Raw genomic sequence first — 18,845 nt, 5'->3', positions numbered from 1 at the left:
AAAATATTTAATACAAGCCATGCTGTCTTCCAGCAGAGCAGAGGCTACTGCAGAGCCACCATTCACATGGACACTTCTGCAAATGACACCTGCAGTGAGTTCATCGAAAACTTGAATAAAGATTTCTTTAATTACCTAAACTCATACTTAGGAACTCTGCTGGTTCAAAGTCATTTGCCAGCTTTCCAGTCCCATTCATAGTCCCAAACCCACAAGATGCACCAGCAGTTCTTCCACTGTTTTTTTTCACCAGGTCCTACAAGTGAATTCTTAGCTTGTCTGCATGGGAGGGCAATCAGTACGGACCAGTAACATAGACTTGGTTAACATGCGAGCTGGTCTGAGCTGGCATCCTTCCCATTTTGATTCCAGTAGAGTACAGTTTGCTTTGGGGTCTGGCTTCATTACAGTGAAAACCGGAAAGATCATTAAACAAGAGTGGATTTGTGGGCCTGTCTCAGGATGCGACCTTCATGCTTCAATTAACAACAAAAAAAGGCTATTTGCAGCAAAGGTGTCTTTCAACAACATTAATTAAAAAAGCTGTCTCCTTCTCTGTTACTTTTAATTGTATTTCAGCCATTAGTTGTTTTTTAAAGCATTATCTCCTTGCTATAATGAGTCAACAGAGACTGCAGCAGGTAGTATCACAATGCACTTTACTTCAAGGGCCAATTTATCACAAGGTTTAGGAAGAAGCCCAAGACAAGGGAGAGGAACCCATTCTTTTCAGAGGAGTGGTTTCTTAGGGATGAAGTACAATTTAGCAGTACAATGTTTGACCCAAAACATACAGCAATACTTGACAATAGTTCTCTAAACTGGCATTGTCTCCTGCGACTGCACAAATACGGCAGCGTCAGGTTAGCTAGAGGAGAAATGAACACACGCACCTCAGCTTGCAACCACACTGGCTTATGTTTGCATCAGTAACATAAATCCCAGCAGACTGATTTACTGGCATAAGGAACCAAATATTATTGAATTCCCAGAACACAGCAGGGAAAGATTCAACTCTTTTGCTCTTGGCTGACAAAGTGAGGAATCTGGTGCGATCAAGTTACCTAAGCTCTCTCAAAAGTTAATGAAAAGAGATAGGCACTCAGAGGTTGAATCATGCCACTTGTCTTGGACAGTCTTCTTCAAAAACGATGAATCACTCTCTGGAGGTGTCTATTCCTTTCCACTGACTATCAAAAGAGTCTAGACAAATAACTTTTAGGCCACTGCAGTTAGATGATATGAATCCCACTGAAGATACTTGAATATAAAGATACAATATTGTTTAATTCAATTTATGGATCTCAGTTCTGATCCAACGTCTGTTTTAAACTCAGAAACACCCTCGAGCTATTAGAGTCATTTCCCAGAAAGCATTAGCACTAGCGACTAAAATTCTGCTGCACCATCCTACTTGTGTCATATTAGTATTGCAGCCTCTCACAGAGATGTTATGTCTTCACTGCCAATACTGAGAGGTTTTTATAGTAGATAACTAATATAAGCTATCCGTCTTGCTATAAAACCCTGTGGGAACAAAGCACAGTGATTTCTACTGCAGTGTAACTAAATGAAGTCTCGCCCAGAGGTGGTGGATTGGGTTGATCGTGTGTAGTTACACTGCAGTGAAAATGTCCTGTATTTCATCTTCACTATGGCTTTAATGTGTTATGGCTTTTTATCTACCTCACTGTAAAAAAAAAGACTGATGCTTCAGCCTGAAAGGACACAGCTTTATTTTCCAGAGTTTTTATATATATAAATAAATAAAAATAAATAAATGTCTCATACAAACACACACATATATATGTATTTTATATATAAATTTCTTCATTTCCTAGACTACAGATCAAGTTATAGCCAAACTGACAATAAGTGTTTGCTATTAAGCTGTAAGGAAATGAATGGAGTTTTGAAACCTGACATCACAGGAGGCTGCTATTCAACAGCTTAGGACAGCATGCGACAAAAACCACAGTATCCAACTGAGTTACCTTTCCTGAAAGATACCCTCCTTGCTTCTGGTCAGCATTAGCAGTAGTAATCACAGTTCCCAAAATGGAGAGCATGCCAAAAGTAATTTTATGCAGAATTTTGAACTGTTCTCCATCATTTGTAACTACAATAATATAGCAGAGCTTGTTCAATCTCTTATTTGCATTTTAAAGAACCTAATTAGTACTTTATCAAAAAGCAGTTCTCCTAGGTGTTCAAAATGCTCCCACTGCTTTTGTTGCACATTATAAACAAGATTACCGATTTGAAAAGGAATTTGGTATTTGGGTGTAACTTGCAGGGAACTTGATGGGATTGAAACACAACCCTACAATTTACTAACAAAAATAGCCCACCAGCTAAACCATGCTGCAGCTCTACCACCGGGGAAGAAATATTCTCAGCAGACCCGTACATTACAATTCAATTTTGCCTGTTGGCTCAGTTCATTTGAAAACAAAATGAGAAGTTGAAATTCAGCGGCAGAAAGGGCTGATAACCTTTACAAACTTCCACAGAAGAAAGGATGCATCACTTCATATTACCAAAGGACGAAAAAGGAAATGGTTATGTCATTTGAGTTTCAACTCCAGTAATAACACGAAGATCTCTTTTGCAGAGAGTCCACGCAAGGTTTGCATGTATCAGAGATCTACCTACAGCTTCAAAATAAGCCCTTAGAAATTTAAATGGCAAACTTTGCTTCGGTCCTGAGCACAGGGATAAACAACACGGGCTTCTAAAGACGTCTCAGCAAGACACGGAACTGGAAGCAATGGTTTCATCCCAGATCTTAAAAATAGGTGGTCCTGCCCATTTTGTTTCAGGTGTTAATGTGACAGCTTATCTAGGTCTGAGCACGGTTTTGTTCTTACAGTTCACTTCTGCCTGTGAAATTGTTTCCAAAATCAGTTTAACTTTCAGGTGATGAAAAGACCTTGATTCATACTGCGAAAGTCACAAATTTTCCAGTGAAGCTATTTGATGAGAAAGTGGCCATTTACCCAGGCCAGAGTTTTTGTGCGAAACTCTTGCCCAAGTGCCACAGGCAGCCTGTGACCAGCAACGGCTGTGTCCCTCCCACGAGACCCAGCACACCCCGTGGTGCCTCCAAGCTCCCTCATTACCTGGAATATCAGGATCTGCAGCTCTCATTGCAGTCATTCATCACAAGACTTTGAGGCTTGAACATATGGAGCCGGGAGAAAAAAAAAAACACAGCCCTGAGAGACCAAGCTCACCACTGCTATAGGGGGTTTACAGAAACATTCATTTCATAAGAAGCTGTAGGGTTCAGGAAACCCACTGGGTTTCAGGAAAAGTATACTACGCTATGATGGGACCTTCGATGCATTGCATGGAGTTTTGCATGCTCTGACAAACATTCACACTTCTCTACCATTCGCAGTAAATTCTACCAGCTCCGTCAGCAGAACTGGGACTCAGTCTCCCTAGCACCTTTCCAGACTTAGCTTTCCCTATCCTAAATAGAAGTACCTCCCCAAATTGAGGGAGATGGGAGGAAATCTTTAATTTATAGGTGCACCTAACCGGAACAGGTGATGGCCAAGCTCCATTTATAGCCTGTGCTGAAAGATACCATAAGATTTTTATGGGAATAGCCACATAAAGCATAAAAAAAAAAGTCAGGCCTAGAACATTAAATAGGTGGTGTCCTTTCAGTTTTAGGTCACTTTAGGGGCTGTTAATGAAGGAGTAAGAAAGCCCTGACTGCACAAGAGCTGCTGAGGTTTAAAGACCATTTAGTGAAGGACATAGCAAGGGTTTTTTCTTCATCTATGCTTGGACAGAAAAGCCTGTAACTAAACCTGAAAACTCAGAGGTTTTTGTGTGCCTTGCCCCAGTCTCCTGCTAAGTATCTACCCAGCTCCAGAGGTTATTCTTTCTACTGAGCACTCCTTATCAGTCCAGCAGAAAGCAAACACCAGGACGGACAGACAGTGCTTCCCCAAGGATGGGTCCTCTCTTTCACCCCATCATTTGGACTCCACCGGAGCAGACAGAAAGCCTCCTTCTGATTGCAGCTGGATAAGTATTGGGCTCCACAGCCTAATTTTGAAAGTGCTGAGCACCCACAGCTCCTGAAAATCAATGAGGGCTGCAGGCAGTGTTGAAAAACAAGCTACTAATAACTTTCAGCACATGACAATATGTTCCAGCTTTTTGCCTGTTCCTATTTCTGTATTTCTCTTTCATTCCTACACTGTTTAGAAATGGCTCCCATAGTCACCATATTTTTCCTCTTTTTGTTCTCTAAACAGGACATTACTTTTTCATAAGATGTAATTTCTCCTGCCACTGAGACTCATACTTTTCCTGATTGTCTCAATGTTTCTTTCTAATGTCTGGGACTTACTTTTATTTGTCATGAGTCTAATCTTCTCTCTGCCTTTACAATTAGTTTTACTGTACATCAAACATTGTTCACAAAGATTTCTTGTCTGAAATGCAAGAAAAACTATTACAAGCTACGGGGCATGTTATCATTCAGCTAGATTCTGTGATTTCGGACAAGATGTTGTTGGAAGTCCAGAGATTCATTGCTTTATGAAAAGTGATTGTCCATGTTTTATGATGCTACTATTTGTATGCAACTATTAAAGAAAGAAACTAGAGATAAGAAAGGCAAGTGCAAAAGGTTTAATTGATCTCATTTTATTATACTTCTACCTTCAGAGTCCCTTATTAAGGTTCCCAGCGGTCTGTATGAAGCTGCAGGTTTGGAACAGACTCGTTTTCTCAGCTGTATCAAGGAAGAGTAGAAGTACTCTTCTACTGCCACAGAGTTATTTCTAAAACTATGTTGTTTGGATGACTGTCAGATTCATACTTTTGCTCCCTAAGCAAAAAGGAGAAATCAGGCCACATCTCCTGCAAGGCTGAATTTCCTCCTCACCCGAAGGCAATGTCTAAGACATTGCATTTTCCAATGTACAAGGGAAAAAAAATAAATCGATAAATCACTTTCCAAAACTAAAACATCCATTCTAAGAGCTAACATCCATTCTGGGGGAGAGAAGGTACCCAGGTGCAGGAGCACAGAAATAGAAAAAGTGCTGCCTGGAGGGACTGACAGACAGTCTGTATCTAAGTGAAGGTGGTGGTCAGCTTGCTCACCCCACCTATGAGTGACTCCCGGGAAGATGCTCCAAGCCAGACACAGTGCGTGTCCGAGGTGGGAGAGCTCTGTCATTACAGCTACCCACCCACCCCACCCCACCCCACCCCAACAACCAGAAGCTAAGGCAGTAGTAAAGCAGCAATAATTACTCATACTGAAAAGCCTATTTAAGGAAAATGCAACACAATCATGAAGAGATCTGTCTGCAGTGGGATATTTTTGTTAAACATGCAGTTTATTCAAGGCAAGCAAGCTGTGCTGAAGCCTAGAAGTGGAGTTTGCATGGGAAGAACCTGCCCAGCAATCCACTTCGTGCACACTTCAACCAGAGGACAGCAGAGCACAGGCTCACATTTACGGTGGGAGCACATGGAGGATTTTCCTTAGCTTTCTGAAGTCCTTAGCTAATGTTCATCAAGCTGATATGAACTAGCACTGCAATCCAGGTCTTCCTCCCACTCCTAGTTACTTGTTCTCACCTTGTACCAGCTCCTCCCGTGGGACAGCAAATGTCCATGTGGCTGCATGGTGAACTAAATCTGAGTAAAAACTAATCCGGGAAAGAAAACAATTCATTGGCTCCCTGCTGTAGTTCATGGTGGGGCCACATAAATGCCTGTGCTGGCGGATGGGAGAAAGAAGTTAGGAAGAATAAGACTTTCTTTTTTAGTAGTGGGGCTGGCTTTAACTGGACATAAAACAACACGGTTGCTAATCCCAGAATAAACCTATTCATTTCAGAGTCCCAAGCAAAATAAGAAGTTATTTAAAAGATATGGAGATTACACAGTGGCACAACAGTCACTTCTGGGAACAGTCACTTCTACATGATGTGTGGAGGAACTGAGGACCAACCAGCAGCCGCTGCACACTCCCTGAGCTCAGGGATTTCTGCCTGTCAGACACCAGCTCTGGAACCATCTTCCTCTAAGTTGGTGATGACTGGACCAAGTGGAAAATCAGACCTGAGAGTTTCAGGCATTTGATTTGAAAACAAAAAATGCTGTAAGAGAAAAAGAAAATCTTTGCTGTGCTTCCTCGAGCCATAATTCAAGATACCAGGCTGTCCTTCAACCCACCCAATGGCAGAAGAAAGTTGCGTAACGTCATCACCACTATGCCCATCAAATATTTTATCTCCTCCCAGCATATCATCCATGAAAAGTGAATTTTTTTCTTCTCGTTCAAGCAAAAGATAGATCAGTTGGAAATTCTGTCACAGGCCTTTTATGCCTTTGGAGGAAACTGCAGTTAGCCAGCAAATGCGGTGATGAAAAGATGTGCGATCCTGTCATCTGTGACATGAGAGATTGCTACAAGTTGGAGATGCTACAGAGTTTGAGAAAACCACCACTGCAGCTGGGGAAGAGCATCAAGAAGCAACAGGAGACACCAGAGGCAGTATCAGCTGGGTCACTGCCCAGCTGCAGCTTTTAAAAAAGCAGCAGTTGTCTGCTGAGCTTTTAACAGACTTCCCAAACCATCTGGAAATGACTAGATTTTCAAGTGAGAATCAAAATATTAGTAGCTGTACTTAGCCTGGACATACTCTTAAGCAGCTAAATGTGGAATATTCCACTAAGAATGCTGCCTGTGGCAGGGGGGGTGTATACGTGAGCTAGAAACACAAGAGTTAGATTATCTTCATGTCTTATATTGTGCTAATCAGACTTTAACCAGTCTGTTAGACAACAGTTATTACTCCAAAACACCTCAACCTTCTCTGCGTTCAACATGGAGGTGGGTGCCACAGATTTTTCCAAGTAAATGTATAGGTGCACTTGTGGCATGTACCAAGTTCTGCCAGATGACAAGAAGCTATGTTCACATTTGTAAGAGGTCTCTACAAGCCATCACAACAATGAAAAAGAGCTCTTGCAGTAAGACCAAACAAGACTTGGAACTACTGCTAAGCTGAACGTTTGAAGAAGCCAAATAAAGTCATACTCCAACTATGAAAGTAAAACCAGTCTACAAATTCCCAAGTCCACAAATTCTGTTCAACAAACTAGAAGAATTGAAACTACTACCACAATGGGGTTCATTAAAATATTTTAGGATTCTCACTCCTGACAGCTTGTTGAGTTCCACCTCCTTTCCTATTCCATGATGTCTAATGCAAAGCTATCTAGAAATGAATGTTTTTACAGTGAAATCTCAGAGCTCAACAGGGAGTATAAAATGGGGGTCAACAATCAGGCAAATACTGTTAGGCACTGATGTATTCAGATATTTCAGTACTTACGTGAGATTTGACTAGTTCTTAGGAACCGTCAGTCAGGATATGGCAATTCAGACGCCTACCCTTTGTCATGCTCTCTGTGCATGAGATATTTTTAACATTGAAGGCCAAGAAGAAACAGCTTGCTGTTCTTCTGTGAACATACCATGAACCTGAGCAAAGCTGACTTAAAAAAAAGACATTTCTGAAGCCTTTAGACTATTATTTTGAATGGTGTTCAAGGCGTTGCCTTGAAGGCTGGAAGCCCTTTTGCATCAGAAACAGAACAGTGGTAGCATAAGACTTGTATTTTATGCACTGCATACACAACCCAAAGTCAACAAAGACATGTACAAATAGAAAAATAAATGTTATGAATAATCTGAACATGTGACTGCTTTTGATATTTTATCCCAGGCCTCACTATATCAACTGAAATCAATGACAAACCGTAGGTACCAACCAGTCATTGAAACATTTCAGCTTCATCTCTTTGTGTTTGCAAAGCATTTGAGATTCATACGACATAGTCCTTTGGTCTTCCACACATTTGCAGAGGAACTCATCATGGCAAGGAGCTCAGCAAGCTCACCAACAACTAAAACCTGGTTGTAGAAAGGGCTACATGATACATGAAAGTCACTACTGGACATAGACCAATGCCAAACACAATACTCCCGTAGTACTTCCTTAGAGAACATCTGCTTGTGTTTCTCCTATTACTAGCTGTAGAAAAAAAAACCCAAATCTTAGCAGAGACTGTACCTCGAAAGCCAAATTTATTTTCAAGCTGTGAAATCTGACTTTTGCAGTAGAGCAGAGGCTTAGTAATCGCACATACACGCCGTGTACTCCAAGGGTGCCAAGTCACAGGCTTCTGCTTTATGGAGCCAGTAAAGAGTGAGAATGTTTTCGGGGAATGTTTTTGCTCAGCTTTGCAAACTGTATCTTATCACCTGCCTGGCTTAATGATAACAGAAAAAAACTCAAATATTACAGCATCCAAAGCACTGCAATCAGTGTTTTTAAGAAACAATTACTTCTGAGCAGGTACGGGTGTTTTAGGTCACCATTGCAACATCTCTCCCCATTGAGGCTTAAATGTCAGATGATAGTGTTAAACCCCAGTGCTACCAGATCCAAGCCAGGTTGACAACTTTGTACATGCACTTACTTATCAAATCCAGCTTTAAATTAAATTTGGGTTGAAATTGAAGAAATTGGCTCTCTTTGACAAGCATAACCCTACTATTTACCTATCAGAAGCAGATGCTAGTATATTTTTAAATATTCCATAGCTGCCTATTGTTATCTCTACAACACATAAGCAGAAACCCTATTTAGGAAGCATATAGCATCTCTGGAATTTTTAGCAGAATGCATCTCTCCTGCTTTCCTGTGAAAGCATCACCCATTTTTGCCTGCTAACTATAGTCCAGAATGTAATGGAGATGTTTGGCAAAAATATCTCCCACTGCCACAATGTCCCAATGAGCAGACATGTTATTTTTCGATTCTGCTATGCGTACTTCCACAAGATCAAATGAGAGCTAAAATGCTATTAATGCACTTAATGACATGTTCTTAGCAATAAATTCAGTCAAATATAGCAAGATGGAATGACTAAGTCTAGGACAGACTAGTGAGACCAGAGACGAGTGATTCTGAACAGCTGCTGGCATGAAATTCAGTATTTGCAACACTGCACAACTCTTCACATTTCAGTAGTACAGCAGTCCAAGGACTGGCAGACTCATCATTGGTCAGTACAACAAAAAAATTTTCTACCATTTCCGCTCTTTGATTCATGTGTCTCCCGGGAGCTCACAAAGGATTCTGTCTATTAAAACACTACCTTGGCTGTGGCAATATATGCTTTTGTCTAAGAATGTACATGAACTAAACAGCAATTTGGCATGTGCCCTCGTCACGTCCTCCACCCACTCCGTGGTTTGTATGTTCCTGTTTTATGCAGTGCAGTCATATAAAAATTACAGAAAGTAAACTACAACACCTATTAAAAGTTTTACCTTCTGAATATGTGTAGGGCATAGCTAGCCCTTACAGTGAACTCCTTTCCTGTTCCTACTGTGTTCACATGAAATTTAAAAGTGGCACACGCACTAGAAAACACTTGGTCCTGTTCTCTGCCAGCCCTTTCCCACCTCCCAAAACAGTTCCATCATCACATATTCGGATAACAAAAGAGTTACCTGATCTCTACATTAATACTTCTGCTGATGGTGCTCTCACTGTCTCATCCTGTATTTTAACAGTCAGCTCCAGTGGCAGCTGGAGAATTTCGTGTTTGTTTAGATCTGATCTAAACATCATGCCCGTTAAAAACTTTTCACATGCAAACCAATAAATTAAATAAATAAGTATGACAAGACTGCCAAAGAGCAGTTTCACTGCTTTAAATCTAAGAAGAAAAGACTTAGAGAAGACATGTAACATCCTTCCAAGCAGAAAAGACTGATGTACAGAAGAAGAGAATAAACTCTTTTTGATATCCAGTGAAAACAGGATAGAAATGATCTCCAACTGCAGCAAGAGGGAGTGAGGCCAGACGCTGAGAAGAAGGTGTCCCACATCAAGGCTGGAGTGAAGGATCTGGGGAAGTTACAGCATCTCAATGGAAACCTTGGATCTAAAGAACACCGCCAGGAACACCTATGGCAGACTATCTTCTATAACTGCTGTTGCTGTGGAAATCAGTCCATTGCACCTGTGTTTGCTGCCTTAGTTGATAACTTCTCTTTCTGTCCTGCACCCGCTTCTTCAAATCCACCCTCACTCACTGTGTCCCGTGAACCTGGATACTCAATTCCCTTTGCCACTGTTAACTTCCTTACATCTCATTATTCTGCCTGAGTGATCCTCAATATGTGCACATTATCTACTCGATATTTGTTCAGCTAATTCCCTCCTCTCTGCTCCCTTCCTTATTAATGTTCATTGATGGTAATCTGATCCCCTTTGTTCTAACAGGGAAACCAATCCATTTAGAAGCCTGTTTTCCCCTTAAAAGTTCCCTGTATCTAATAAAACTAAACCCTTCCCTTTCACTTACTCTTTTAGAGGCTTTCTTTCTCCCCACCAAACCCACTAGTGCAGGTGGAAGCAAACACCTTGAGGAGTGACTGCTGTCAGACTCAGGATGAAGGATGCTCCCAGTAATCCTTTGTGATCTAATGAGGAGTGGTACGCACACACGTGTGGACACAGTATGGGCTCAGAAAGCCACAGACAAATCACATTACACTCTGACAGATGGGTAAATGATTTTTTGAGAAGGTGACAAACACAAACCCAGGTACAAAGTACTGAAAACACTTGCTTTAGAAAATGAACATAGTAGAATTTCAAAGGAAAATCACATTTTGGGAGTTCGGCAGCTGCAGTAGGAAGTTGTTTGAGTTGGTTGAGTGTGCCCACCAGAAGGGTTTACCCTTTATTCTACCCCAGCTGTGTCTATGTTTATATAAGATTTTCGGGCAAAAAGACCCAGCTCCTTCAGTCTTGCAGACTGTTTTACAGCCAATATCCACCATGACTTTCACTTGTATTGGAATTACACTATCTATACCCACTTTTATTCAGGCTGCAAAAAAAGCAGTCACACCTAGATATTGTTGGGCAATGTCAACTGGTTTATGCCTGCTTGTGCTAGTCACCCTTTAAGAAACATACATAAGCCTAGAACATGTTAGCACTTTTTTCTTGCAAATGGAGGTCACAGAGAGCAATAAAAGAGCCCCACAACACCACCTACAAGGCCTGGTTTTTTTCAGACAACTTATTGTCACCTGGTATCCAGTGACAGGACACGTGGGAATGGTTCAAAGCTGCACCAAGGGAGGTTTAGACTGGACATTAGGAAGCATTTCTTTACCAAGAGGGTGGTCAAACACTGGAACAGGCTTCCTAGAGAGGTGGGTGATGCCCCATGTCAGTGTTTAAGAGGCGTTTGGACAATGCCCTCAATAACATGCTTTAACTTTTGGTCAGCCCTGAAGTGGTCAGGCAGTTGGACTAGATGATCACTGTAGGTGCCTTCCAACTGAAACATTCTATTCTATTCTATTCTATTCTATTCTATTCTATTCTATTCTATTCTGCCTGACAGTAACACAAGTTCCTGGCCTGCAGACCTGGTCATTGTAACGCTGCAACATGTTACAGCGTTACACTGTTGTCATCTGTTGTCTTTCAAGTTCAGACCTAGGAACCAGAGCAGTGTGTCATGATTTTGACCCAAAGAACTCACAGTAACCACAACACACACTGCAAAAAGCAGCAAAACCAGGTAACTTTTATGTAGTCACCGAGAACGAGAGAGTGATTTATCAGTGGTGGAAGGAGAAAGGGATATGTGATTGCTGTTCCCATTAAAGAGCTGGGAGACACCAGCTATAATGCTGTTACAGTCCTCTTCGCCAGGGTGCTGGAAATTCAAAGTTCATTTATTCAGTGTGAATTTCACACACAGTTCTCCATTAAAAGTCATTCAAAACATCACCAAGGTTTATGTGGTTGATAGCCAGAGCACTCATGAACACCAGTTGTCAGTAGAGTTGGGATGCTGAAAGGCAGAAAAGCACAAGAATCTTTTTGCAGCATCCATAGCACTCTTTACACACTCTAATGCCAGACAATAAGGGGAAATAAACCAAATTCTGGGTATAAATAAGATGTAACCCTTCATATTCAGTAGTCCAAAATATTATAAAATAACTGAACTATACCAGAACCAAAAGGGAGTTCACTTTTTTGGTTTCTAGTTGACCACTAGAAGCTGACCGATAGTTAATGCTGACTTGGGCAGAATAACCTAGAAGTGATCCATTTCATCATGCTCCAGGTAGTAAAATGACTTCTTACAGAGTGGAACAGAGTGGAAGACACTAAAAAAGAATTATCAGCTTAGAATTATAACCATGAAAGAAAACAATCACAGCTTTTCATACCTATATGCTAACTGAACTTATTATAATTTTAATTGTGTAGAAGAACTGGGAGCTCTACTTACTTTCACACAGACGTCTTCTCAGCTTTCCCCGAATTTTATCGATGGCGTTGTAATCGGAGACATGAAACACGTGAGCAGACTTGGGTTCTGAAGCAATCTCATCGAGTTCCTCTTTTAAGGCTTCGCCAACACCCACAGCAAAGACCCTAATCCCAGCCTGATGAGTTGCAGTGGCTGGATCCAAGACATAATCCTGGCTCCTTCCATCAGTCAGAAGGATAGCCACTTTTTTAACAGTTCGATCACTAAGTCTCCCACCAGCTTCTTTGGAAAAACTGTAGGTGTTGATGTACCTGAGAGCATCTCCAGTGTTCGTATTACCCCCATAATACTTAATGTTTCGTGCAGCCTCTTTGATTTCCTCACGGGTTTTGTACTTTCCCAGGTCAAACTCTGTGGTTGGACGATCACTGTATCGCACCACACCTACACGGGTTTTGTCTGGGCCAATCTCAAAAGTTTCCACCAAATTAGACACCCACTGCCGAACTTTCTCAAAATCTTCTTTTCCGACGCTGGAGGAGGCATCCAAGATGAAGACAAGGTCATAGTGAACATTCTTGCAACCTGCAAGGGTGGCAGAAAATATTGCTAAGGGAAGCTGAAAGACAAGTATCAGACATACTAAATATTCCCTAGGCATAGCTCTCTAGTGAGCAATTTGGAGGAGGCAGCAAACCCTCTCCCTATCCTGCAGAGAAAGTGCAGATTCTCAGCCTTTCTTCCTTGTGATTCACCTCATCTGTTTCAGGACATCTACAGTAGATCAGCACACACTTCACTTTGAAATGCAAACCCTTTCTGTTCCTGCACTACTAACTGCCTCTGCTCAATCTTTTCACCTACACCATCTGCATGCATATGAAGTTATTTTTCTCAAACTTCATTGCAGTGCCTTTGCTCAGGCAATGCTCTAAAATGACCTTGGCGCCTCAAGAGACCTGCCCTGACCTTGCCTATGCCAATCCTGACCATGAGTAGTGAAGCTTTCATGTTCCCTCTTGCATTAACATTATGATTTATTTATGCTTAGCTAGAAGCAGTTCTTTTGCTCAGCATGGTATCTTGGTGAAGCAAGTTTGTAACAAGATTATTTTGATTTTGAGGCTCTCTGCCATTGACTATTGACTAAAGGATGACTCACTGAATACTGGGATGGCTTCCGTGACAACAAAGGGCAGTTGCTTTGTAAGGGAAAAGATCGCTTATTCCCACAACCACCCTTTTGGCTCCAGCCATGATATTTGTAATCTGAGGCCTGTGTAATCCAAAAGGCAAATGTATTTTAATTGCAGCTTGCTTGCCCTATGAAGCCAGACTGGTCATATATTTGCCAGCCGCTTGCCAAGAAAGTAGATCTCCCAGGAGATGTTTTCTAGCTCTTTCTCAATATATGCAAGCCAAGAGGCAGGATATTCATGAATGTTCCACAGATGCCAAAGATTTATCAACATAAAGCCCCAACTGGACAAAATGTATATATACGCATATGTTTATTTAATTCACTATTATAGACCATAGTCCCTAAAAAAATATGGATTTCAAGATTGAAAACTGCTCTACAAAGTAAATTTACCTATGGTCACAACCACCAAACATTTAACAGTTCGATCACTAAGTCTCCCACCAGCTTCTTTGGAAAAACTGTTCGTCTCACGTCTCACAAAGTACAACTGCTTGTTTGAACCACTGGTAAAAAGCTAATTTGACCAATCATGTGGGGAACAAAGCACATATGATACAAGACAGAGAGCTGGTCCATACCAGTGCCTGTGCCACTTTATTTCTGTCAGAGTAACAGGGCTCTTCTATGTCCCACCGAACTGGAGATGTTATATCTGTCCCCTAAACTGTTGGCAATTGCTTTTAAACCCCGCTGCTTTACCAGGATCTGAGCTGGTAGCCCACATCTGCCCACATCCACTGAGAGCAGATCTGTTCTGTTGACTCCTGTTTCACTGCAGGACCCTGATTCCCCCGACTGTTCCCACTATGACCATGTCAATAACCTCTTCCAGGCTCTGACCCGGACTGATCAAGCTACCTCCCTTGGTCAGAAAATCTGAGAGTATTTGTGAGAATACATAACTCCAGGGTATGCCTACTGAGGACAGTTTAGCTCTCCATACATTAAAAAGTGACATTACCACTGTACGGTTTGTATGTTTTCACATCAGACTAGTTCCAGCCAGGTCCCAGCAACTAAACGTCCATCAGTAACTAAGACCTCAGACCTGCCTCACCTCTGTGGACTTGCCTGGAGAATGGCTGACCCTGGCTGCTGTCTTTAGACCTGATCCAGACCTTGACTTGCTCACTCATGTTCCTGGCTTGATCTTGGACCTGCTTCATCACTATGAGCTTGTCTGGGAATCTGGATTGTCCGCTGAGCCTGGCTGCCATCCCCCAGCCTTCCCTGCTCCCTGGCTGAGGGTGATAGGACAGGCTGTGGCTGGTGAGACCCTCTCCTGCTAGCCCAGGGAGACCCCCACCTTCTGGCTCCCCATCCCTTAGGAAGTAGCCTGTCCTTGCTGCAGTTGTAACCAGAGCTAAAGCACTGATGTAAATGCACCCAATGTGGATGTTAGCTGAGGACTAGGATGTTTTCCCCTGGAACAGACCAAAGAGGTCGGAGGTATCATACACAGCGCATCCAGTCAAGCACTTGCTTGACAGCTGGCTCAGTGAACAGAAATATGAATCACGCTACCCAAAAGTGGGGGGAATGATGCTGTTGCCATATTTCCTCACTGAGTTCCAGCATTTGAGCCACAGGAAGGTCACAAAGTCTTCTTCCACACCCAAATTTGACCTTATGGTTCATAAATTAGCTCTGGTGCTTTTGATCATCCTGGGGCTGTGCACCTGCCCTGAAGAGGACAGGAATCCCAGAACAACCCACTGCACTGGAAAGGAGATTGTGGGTGGCTCAGCCATATGAAGAGGACTTGCCTTCAGATAAGACCAAAAAGCATTGTAGGTAGGCATTATAACGCTGTAGGGCAATGCTCATGGTATTGCATGATGGCTGCAAGGGTGGTTGAATAGACATGCGGTATGTTGAGAGGGACCGTGAAAAATGAGCATTATCTGTTGCTGTGTTAATTTCCATGGCAGGGTACATCCCAGAGACCTGACCCAGACACTGCTGTTCCTTCAGCATCTACAGGAACAACCTATGGACCTGGGATTGGGATCATGGTGGGAACAACCCATCCACATGTGATCACATTGGAAACAACCTGTCCACATCAGATCATGTTCTGTGACAGCATTTTGTGAGTGAGGAAACACTTGACTCTAACCACAGAGCAAGAAAGGTCTGTCTGGAAACACACAGTAACTCTCTCAAAGGTAATCAGAGTGTGGAGATGACCAAATATAACATTTTATATTATCGGATGTAAGTTACATTACATCTGTATATATCTGCTAGACTGCCAAGAGTAATTCTGCTTGATTTTTGCAGAATATAAAGGATATAATAGGTAACAGTAAAGGGTAAGCAAGAAAAACCCACTCTGTCCCCCTAATTCATTATTGCATTAATCTATTCTGTCTGAAAGAACATTAATTAAGTGAGACTAACCAGAGAATATAAAGGTTTAAGTATAAAACCCACAAGGTACAGACCTTCCTGTTGCTTATTTTAATAACTGTCAGCAGGTGAGATGACTGCAATTAACAAACAAACAGAACAGACAGAATGATTCCTGTTGGTGTTCAAGGGCAACAGCCCTTAAAACAAGGCGGGGGGGGGGGGTTAAGGTTTAAAAAGTGATGCCTATTCAGGCAGTATGCAGGGAAGAAAAAGACGGTCTTTCAGGATCATTTTCTTAGAGTCAGTGATTCTTTGCTTACAGACCTGATGGCAGTGAGATGAAACACTGCAGAAAAGCTTTTAGTAAATACTAATCTGCATTTTTAACACAGTAATGTCCAATGCTGGACAAAATTGATTGTTTTCCAAGAATGCTATAATAATATTGTTTACTGGCAGAAACAGTTCATGAAAAGGGAATATGGGAGATAATTCATAGAAAGTGAACTTCCAGTTTTGTAATTACAGGAATACTCTCTGGAAGCATAATTCCAGGAGTTGTATTCATCCACTCAGACACTGAGTCAACCATTGTGCAATATTGCCATTAAAAATAGTTCACAAACAAGCCATAAGCCCAAAATTATTTAAAGTAATCACAGAATGAACATATAAATGGTACCACCGTATCCTTCCTGTAACTGATCCACAGGCAGAAAAAAAGATGAGATTTCACTTTGTTTTGTTACTAAGTACTTATTCCCATTAAACTTCACCCAAAAAGCCTTATATAGATCACATAACAAAACTGTAAAGATTGAGAGAAGGTCTAAAAAAAAAATCCCTTTCTTTCTTACAAATTACCCAAGGATATGGAATAGCATCTTTCCTAGAAAAAGAGACAGAAAGCCTCCATCTCAAAGTACCTTTGGGCTTTTATACCAATAAACTCCGTGGGTCTACAACTGTTTTCTGTCCCTGAGGTATAGCATCATTCACAGCCGGATAACTCCACTCTTCCTACTCCCCCCCAAAACACCTGGGTGGGGGCAACCCCCGGTATCACTACAGGCTGGGGGATGAAGGGATTGAGAGCAGCCCTGCTGAGAAGGCCTTGGGGGTACTGGTGGATGAAAAGCTGGACATGAGCCAGCAATGTGCGCTCGCAGCCCAGAAGGCCAATCGTACCCTGGGCTGCATCCAAAGAAGCGTGGCCAGCAGGTCGAGGGAGGGGATTCTGCCCCTCTACTCTGCCCTGGTGAGACCCCACCTGGAGTACTGCGTCCAGCTCTGGAGCCCTCAGCATAAGAAAGACACGGACCTGTTGGAGCGGGTCTAGAAGAGGGCCACAAAAATGATCAGGGGGATGGAACACCTCTGCTGAGGCTGAGAGAGTTGGGGTTGTTCAGCCTAGAGAAGAGAAGGCTACAGGGAGGCCTTATTGCGGCCTATCAGTACTTAAAGGGGGCTTATAAGAAAGATGGGGACAAACTTTTTAGCAGGGCCTGTTGTGACAGGACAAGGGGGAATGGCTTTAAACTGAAAGGGGATAGATTGAGACTAGTTAAAAGAAAGAAATTTTTTACGATGAGGGTGGTGAAACACTGGCCCAGGTTGCCCAGGGAGGTGGTGGATGCCCCATCCCTGGAAACATTCCAGGTCAGGTTGGACGGGGCTCTGAGCAACCTGATGTAGTTGAAGATGTCCCTGCCCACGGCAGGGGGTTGGTCTAGATGACCTTTAGAGGATCCCTTCCAATCCAGACTCTTCTATGATTCTTTAAAAAACAATGTGTCCTCGTCAAGACTGCCTATAGGAACAATCCCTCAGCTGCACCATCCTCTAATGCATTCAGCGGCATTTGGGAGAGAGTGCTCATCATCGCAGGACAAAAGCCATGCCAAGGACCATGCCAGCAACCAGACAGTATCTATCAAGAGAGGGTATGAACAGTGCCCTGGCCCTGTTGAGCTCGCTAGGTAAGTCCCAGCCAGATTGAAGATTCACCAGATCTAATCTGAAACCCACTGAAGGCAACAGAAGAAGTGATCTTCATGCCAGTGCGGGGTACATGAAGCATATCCAGAGTAAACTGCATGCTGCTCCCCTTGCTCTGGGTAGCTGAGCTAACCTCTCTAAGCCTGCAGCAGAACCAGAGACCCTAGGTAAATCATAACCTTGATCCTTGAGCTATCTCCATCCCTAAAGTCTATTTTATGTCTTTTCAGCAGTAAATATGTTGCTTGGGTTTTATATTGTTTTCCTCCTAGCAACGGTAGCTTCTCAGCCACATAAAAGCCCCAGCAGCTACTTAGCAGGAGACTAGGCCGAACAGCGCGTACCTGCTCTTTGTGCCTCAATTCGCTCCCCGGTGAGCACGAATGTGAGAAGAACTAGGAGATGGGGCACGCGGCATCTTCCCATAATGGACATATCTCCTTTCTCACATCAGCTTGTCTTTTTGCCGTGGTGAGACGCTTGCTAGAAATCCAATCCGTAGCCTAAAATAAAGAGCAAGTGTTATCTCATAGAAACACAACCAGAAGTAATGATGCAAGTCATGGGAACAATGTTTTGGGGAGTTGTCTCTTCTGCCCATCATTTTACTTGACTAGACACAAACTGCTTAGACAAAGAGGCAGGAGTTCACCTACTTTTCAAAATCTATAGCCCTTCACTGGCTCTACTCAGTGTGCAGCAGCCTGAATGGAAAAAGGAGAGAGATTACCTGATTATTATACTTTAAGTGAGCCCACTGCAACTACACAATCAATGCACTGGAGTGGAAACCATTCCTGACCTGGGCCTCCCATGCATTCATCATCAGGAGACATACAACGCAGAGCTGAGATGCAAACCACTGCAAATCACACACAACCGCTTGCCACTTCACCCGTCGCTGCTTTCAGTTCCC

At 42.5% G+C, this 18,845-nt stretch overlaps 1 protein-coding gene across 1 annotated transcript in view; it reads right to left on the bottom strand.

Annotated features, from left to right (window-relative positions):
- The window catches only part of COL22A1 (collagen, type XXII, alpha 1), a 215,563-nt gene extending 197,199 nt beyond the window's left edge, over window positions 1-18,364 (bottom strand). Inside the window, exons 1-2 of the mRNA XM_009320934.1 lie at window positions 18,274-18,364; window positions 12,391-12,957 (exon numbers count right to left, since the gene is read on the bottom strand). Coding sequence (XP_009319209.1) covers window positions 12,391-12,957; window positions 18,274-18,364 — 658 coding nt within the window. The remainder of the gene's footprint in view (window positions 1-12,390; window positions 12,958-18,273) is intronic.
- Window positions 18,365-18,845: the final 481 nt, after the last annotated feature.

The sequence above is a fragment of the Pygoscelis adeliae genome, unplaced genomic scaffold (genome assembly GCF_000699105.1).
Source record: "Pygoscelis adeliae isolate BGI_AS28 unplaced genomic scaffold, ASM69910v1 Scaffold342, whole genome shotgun sequence".
In the NCBI taxonomy this organism is placed as follows: Eukaryota; Metazoa; Chordata; class Aves; order Sphenisciformes; family Spheniscidae; genus Pygoscelis; species Pygoscelis adeliae.
This window is presented reverse-complemented; position numbering and strand designations above follow the sequence as displayed.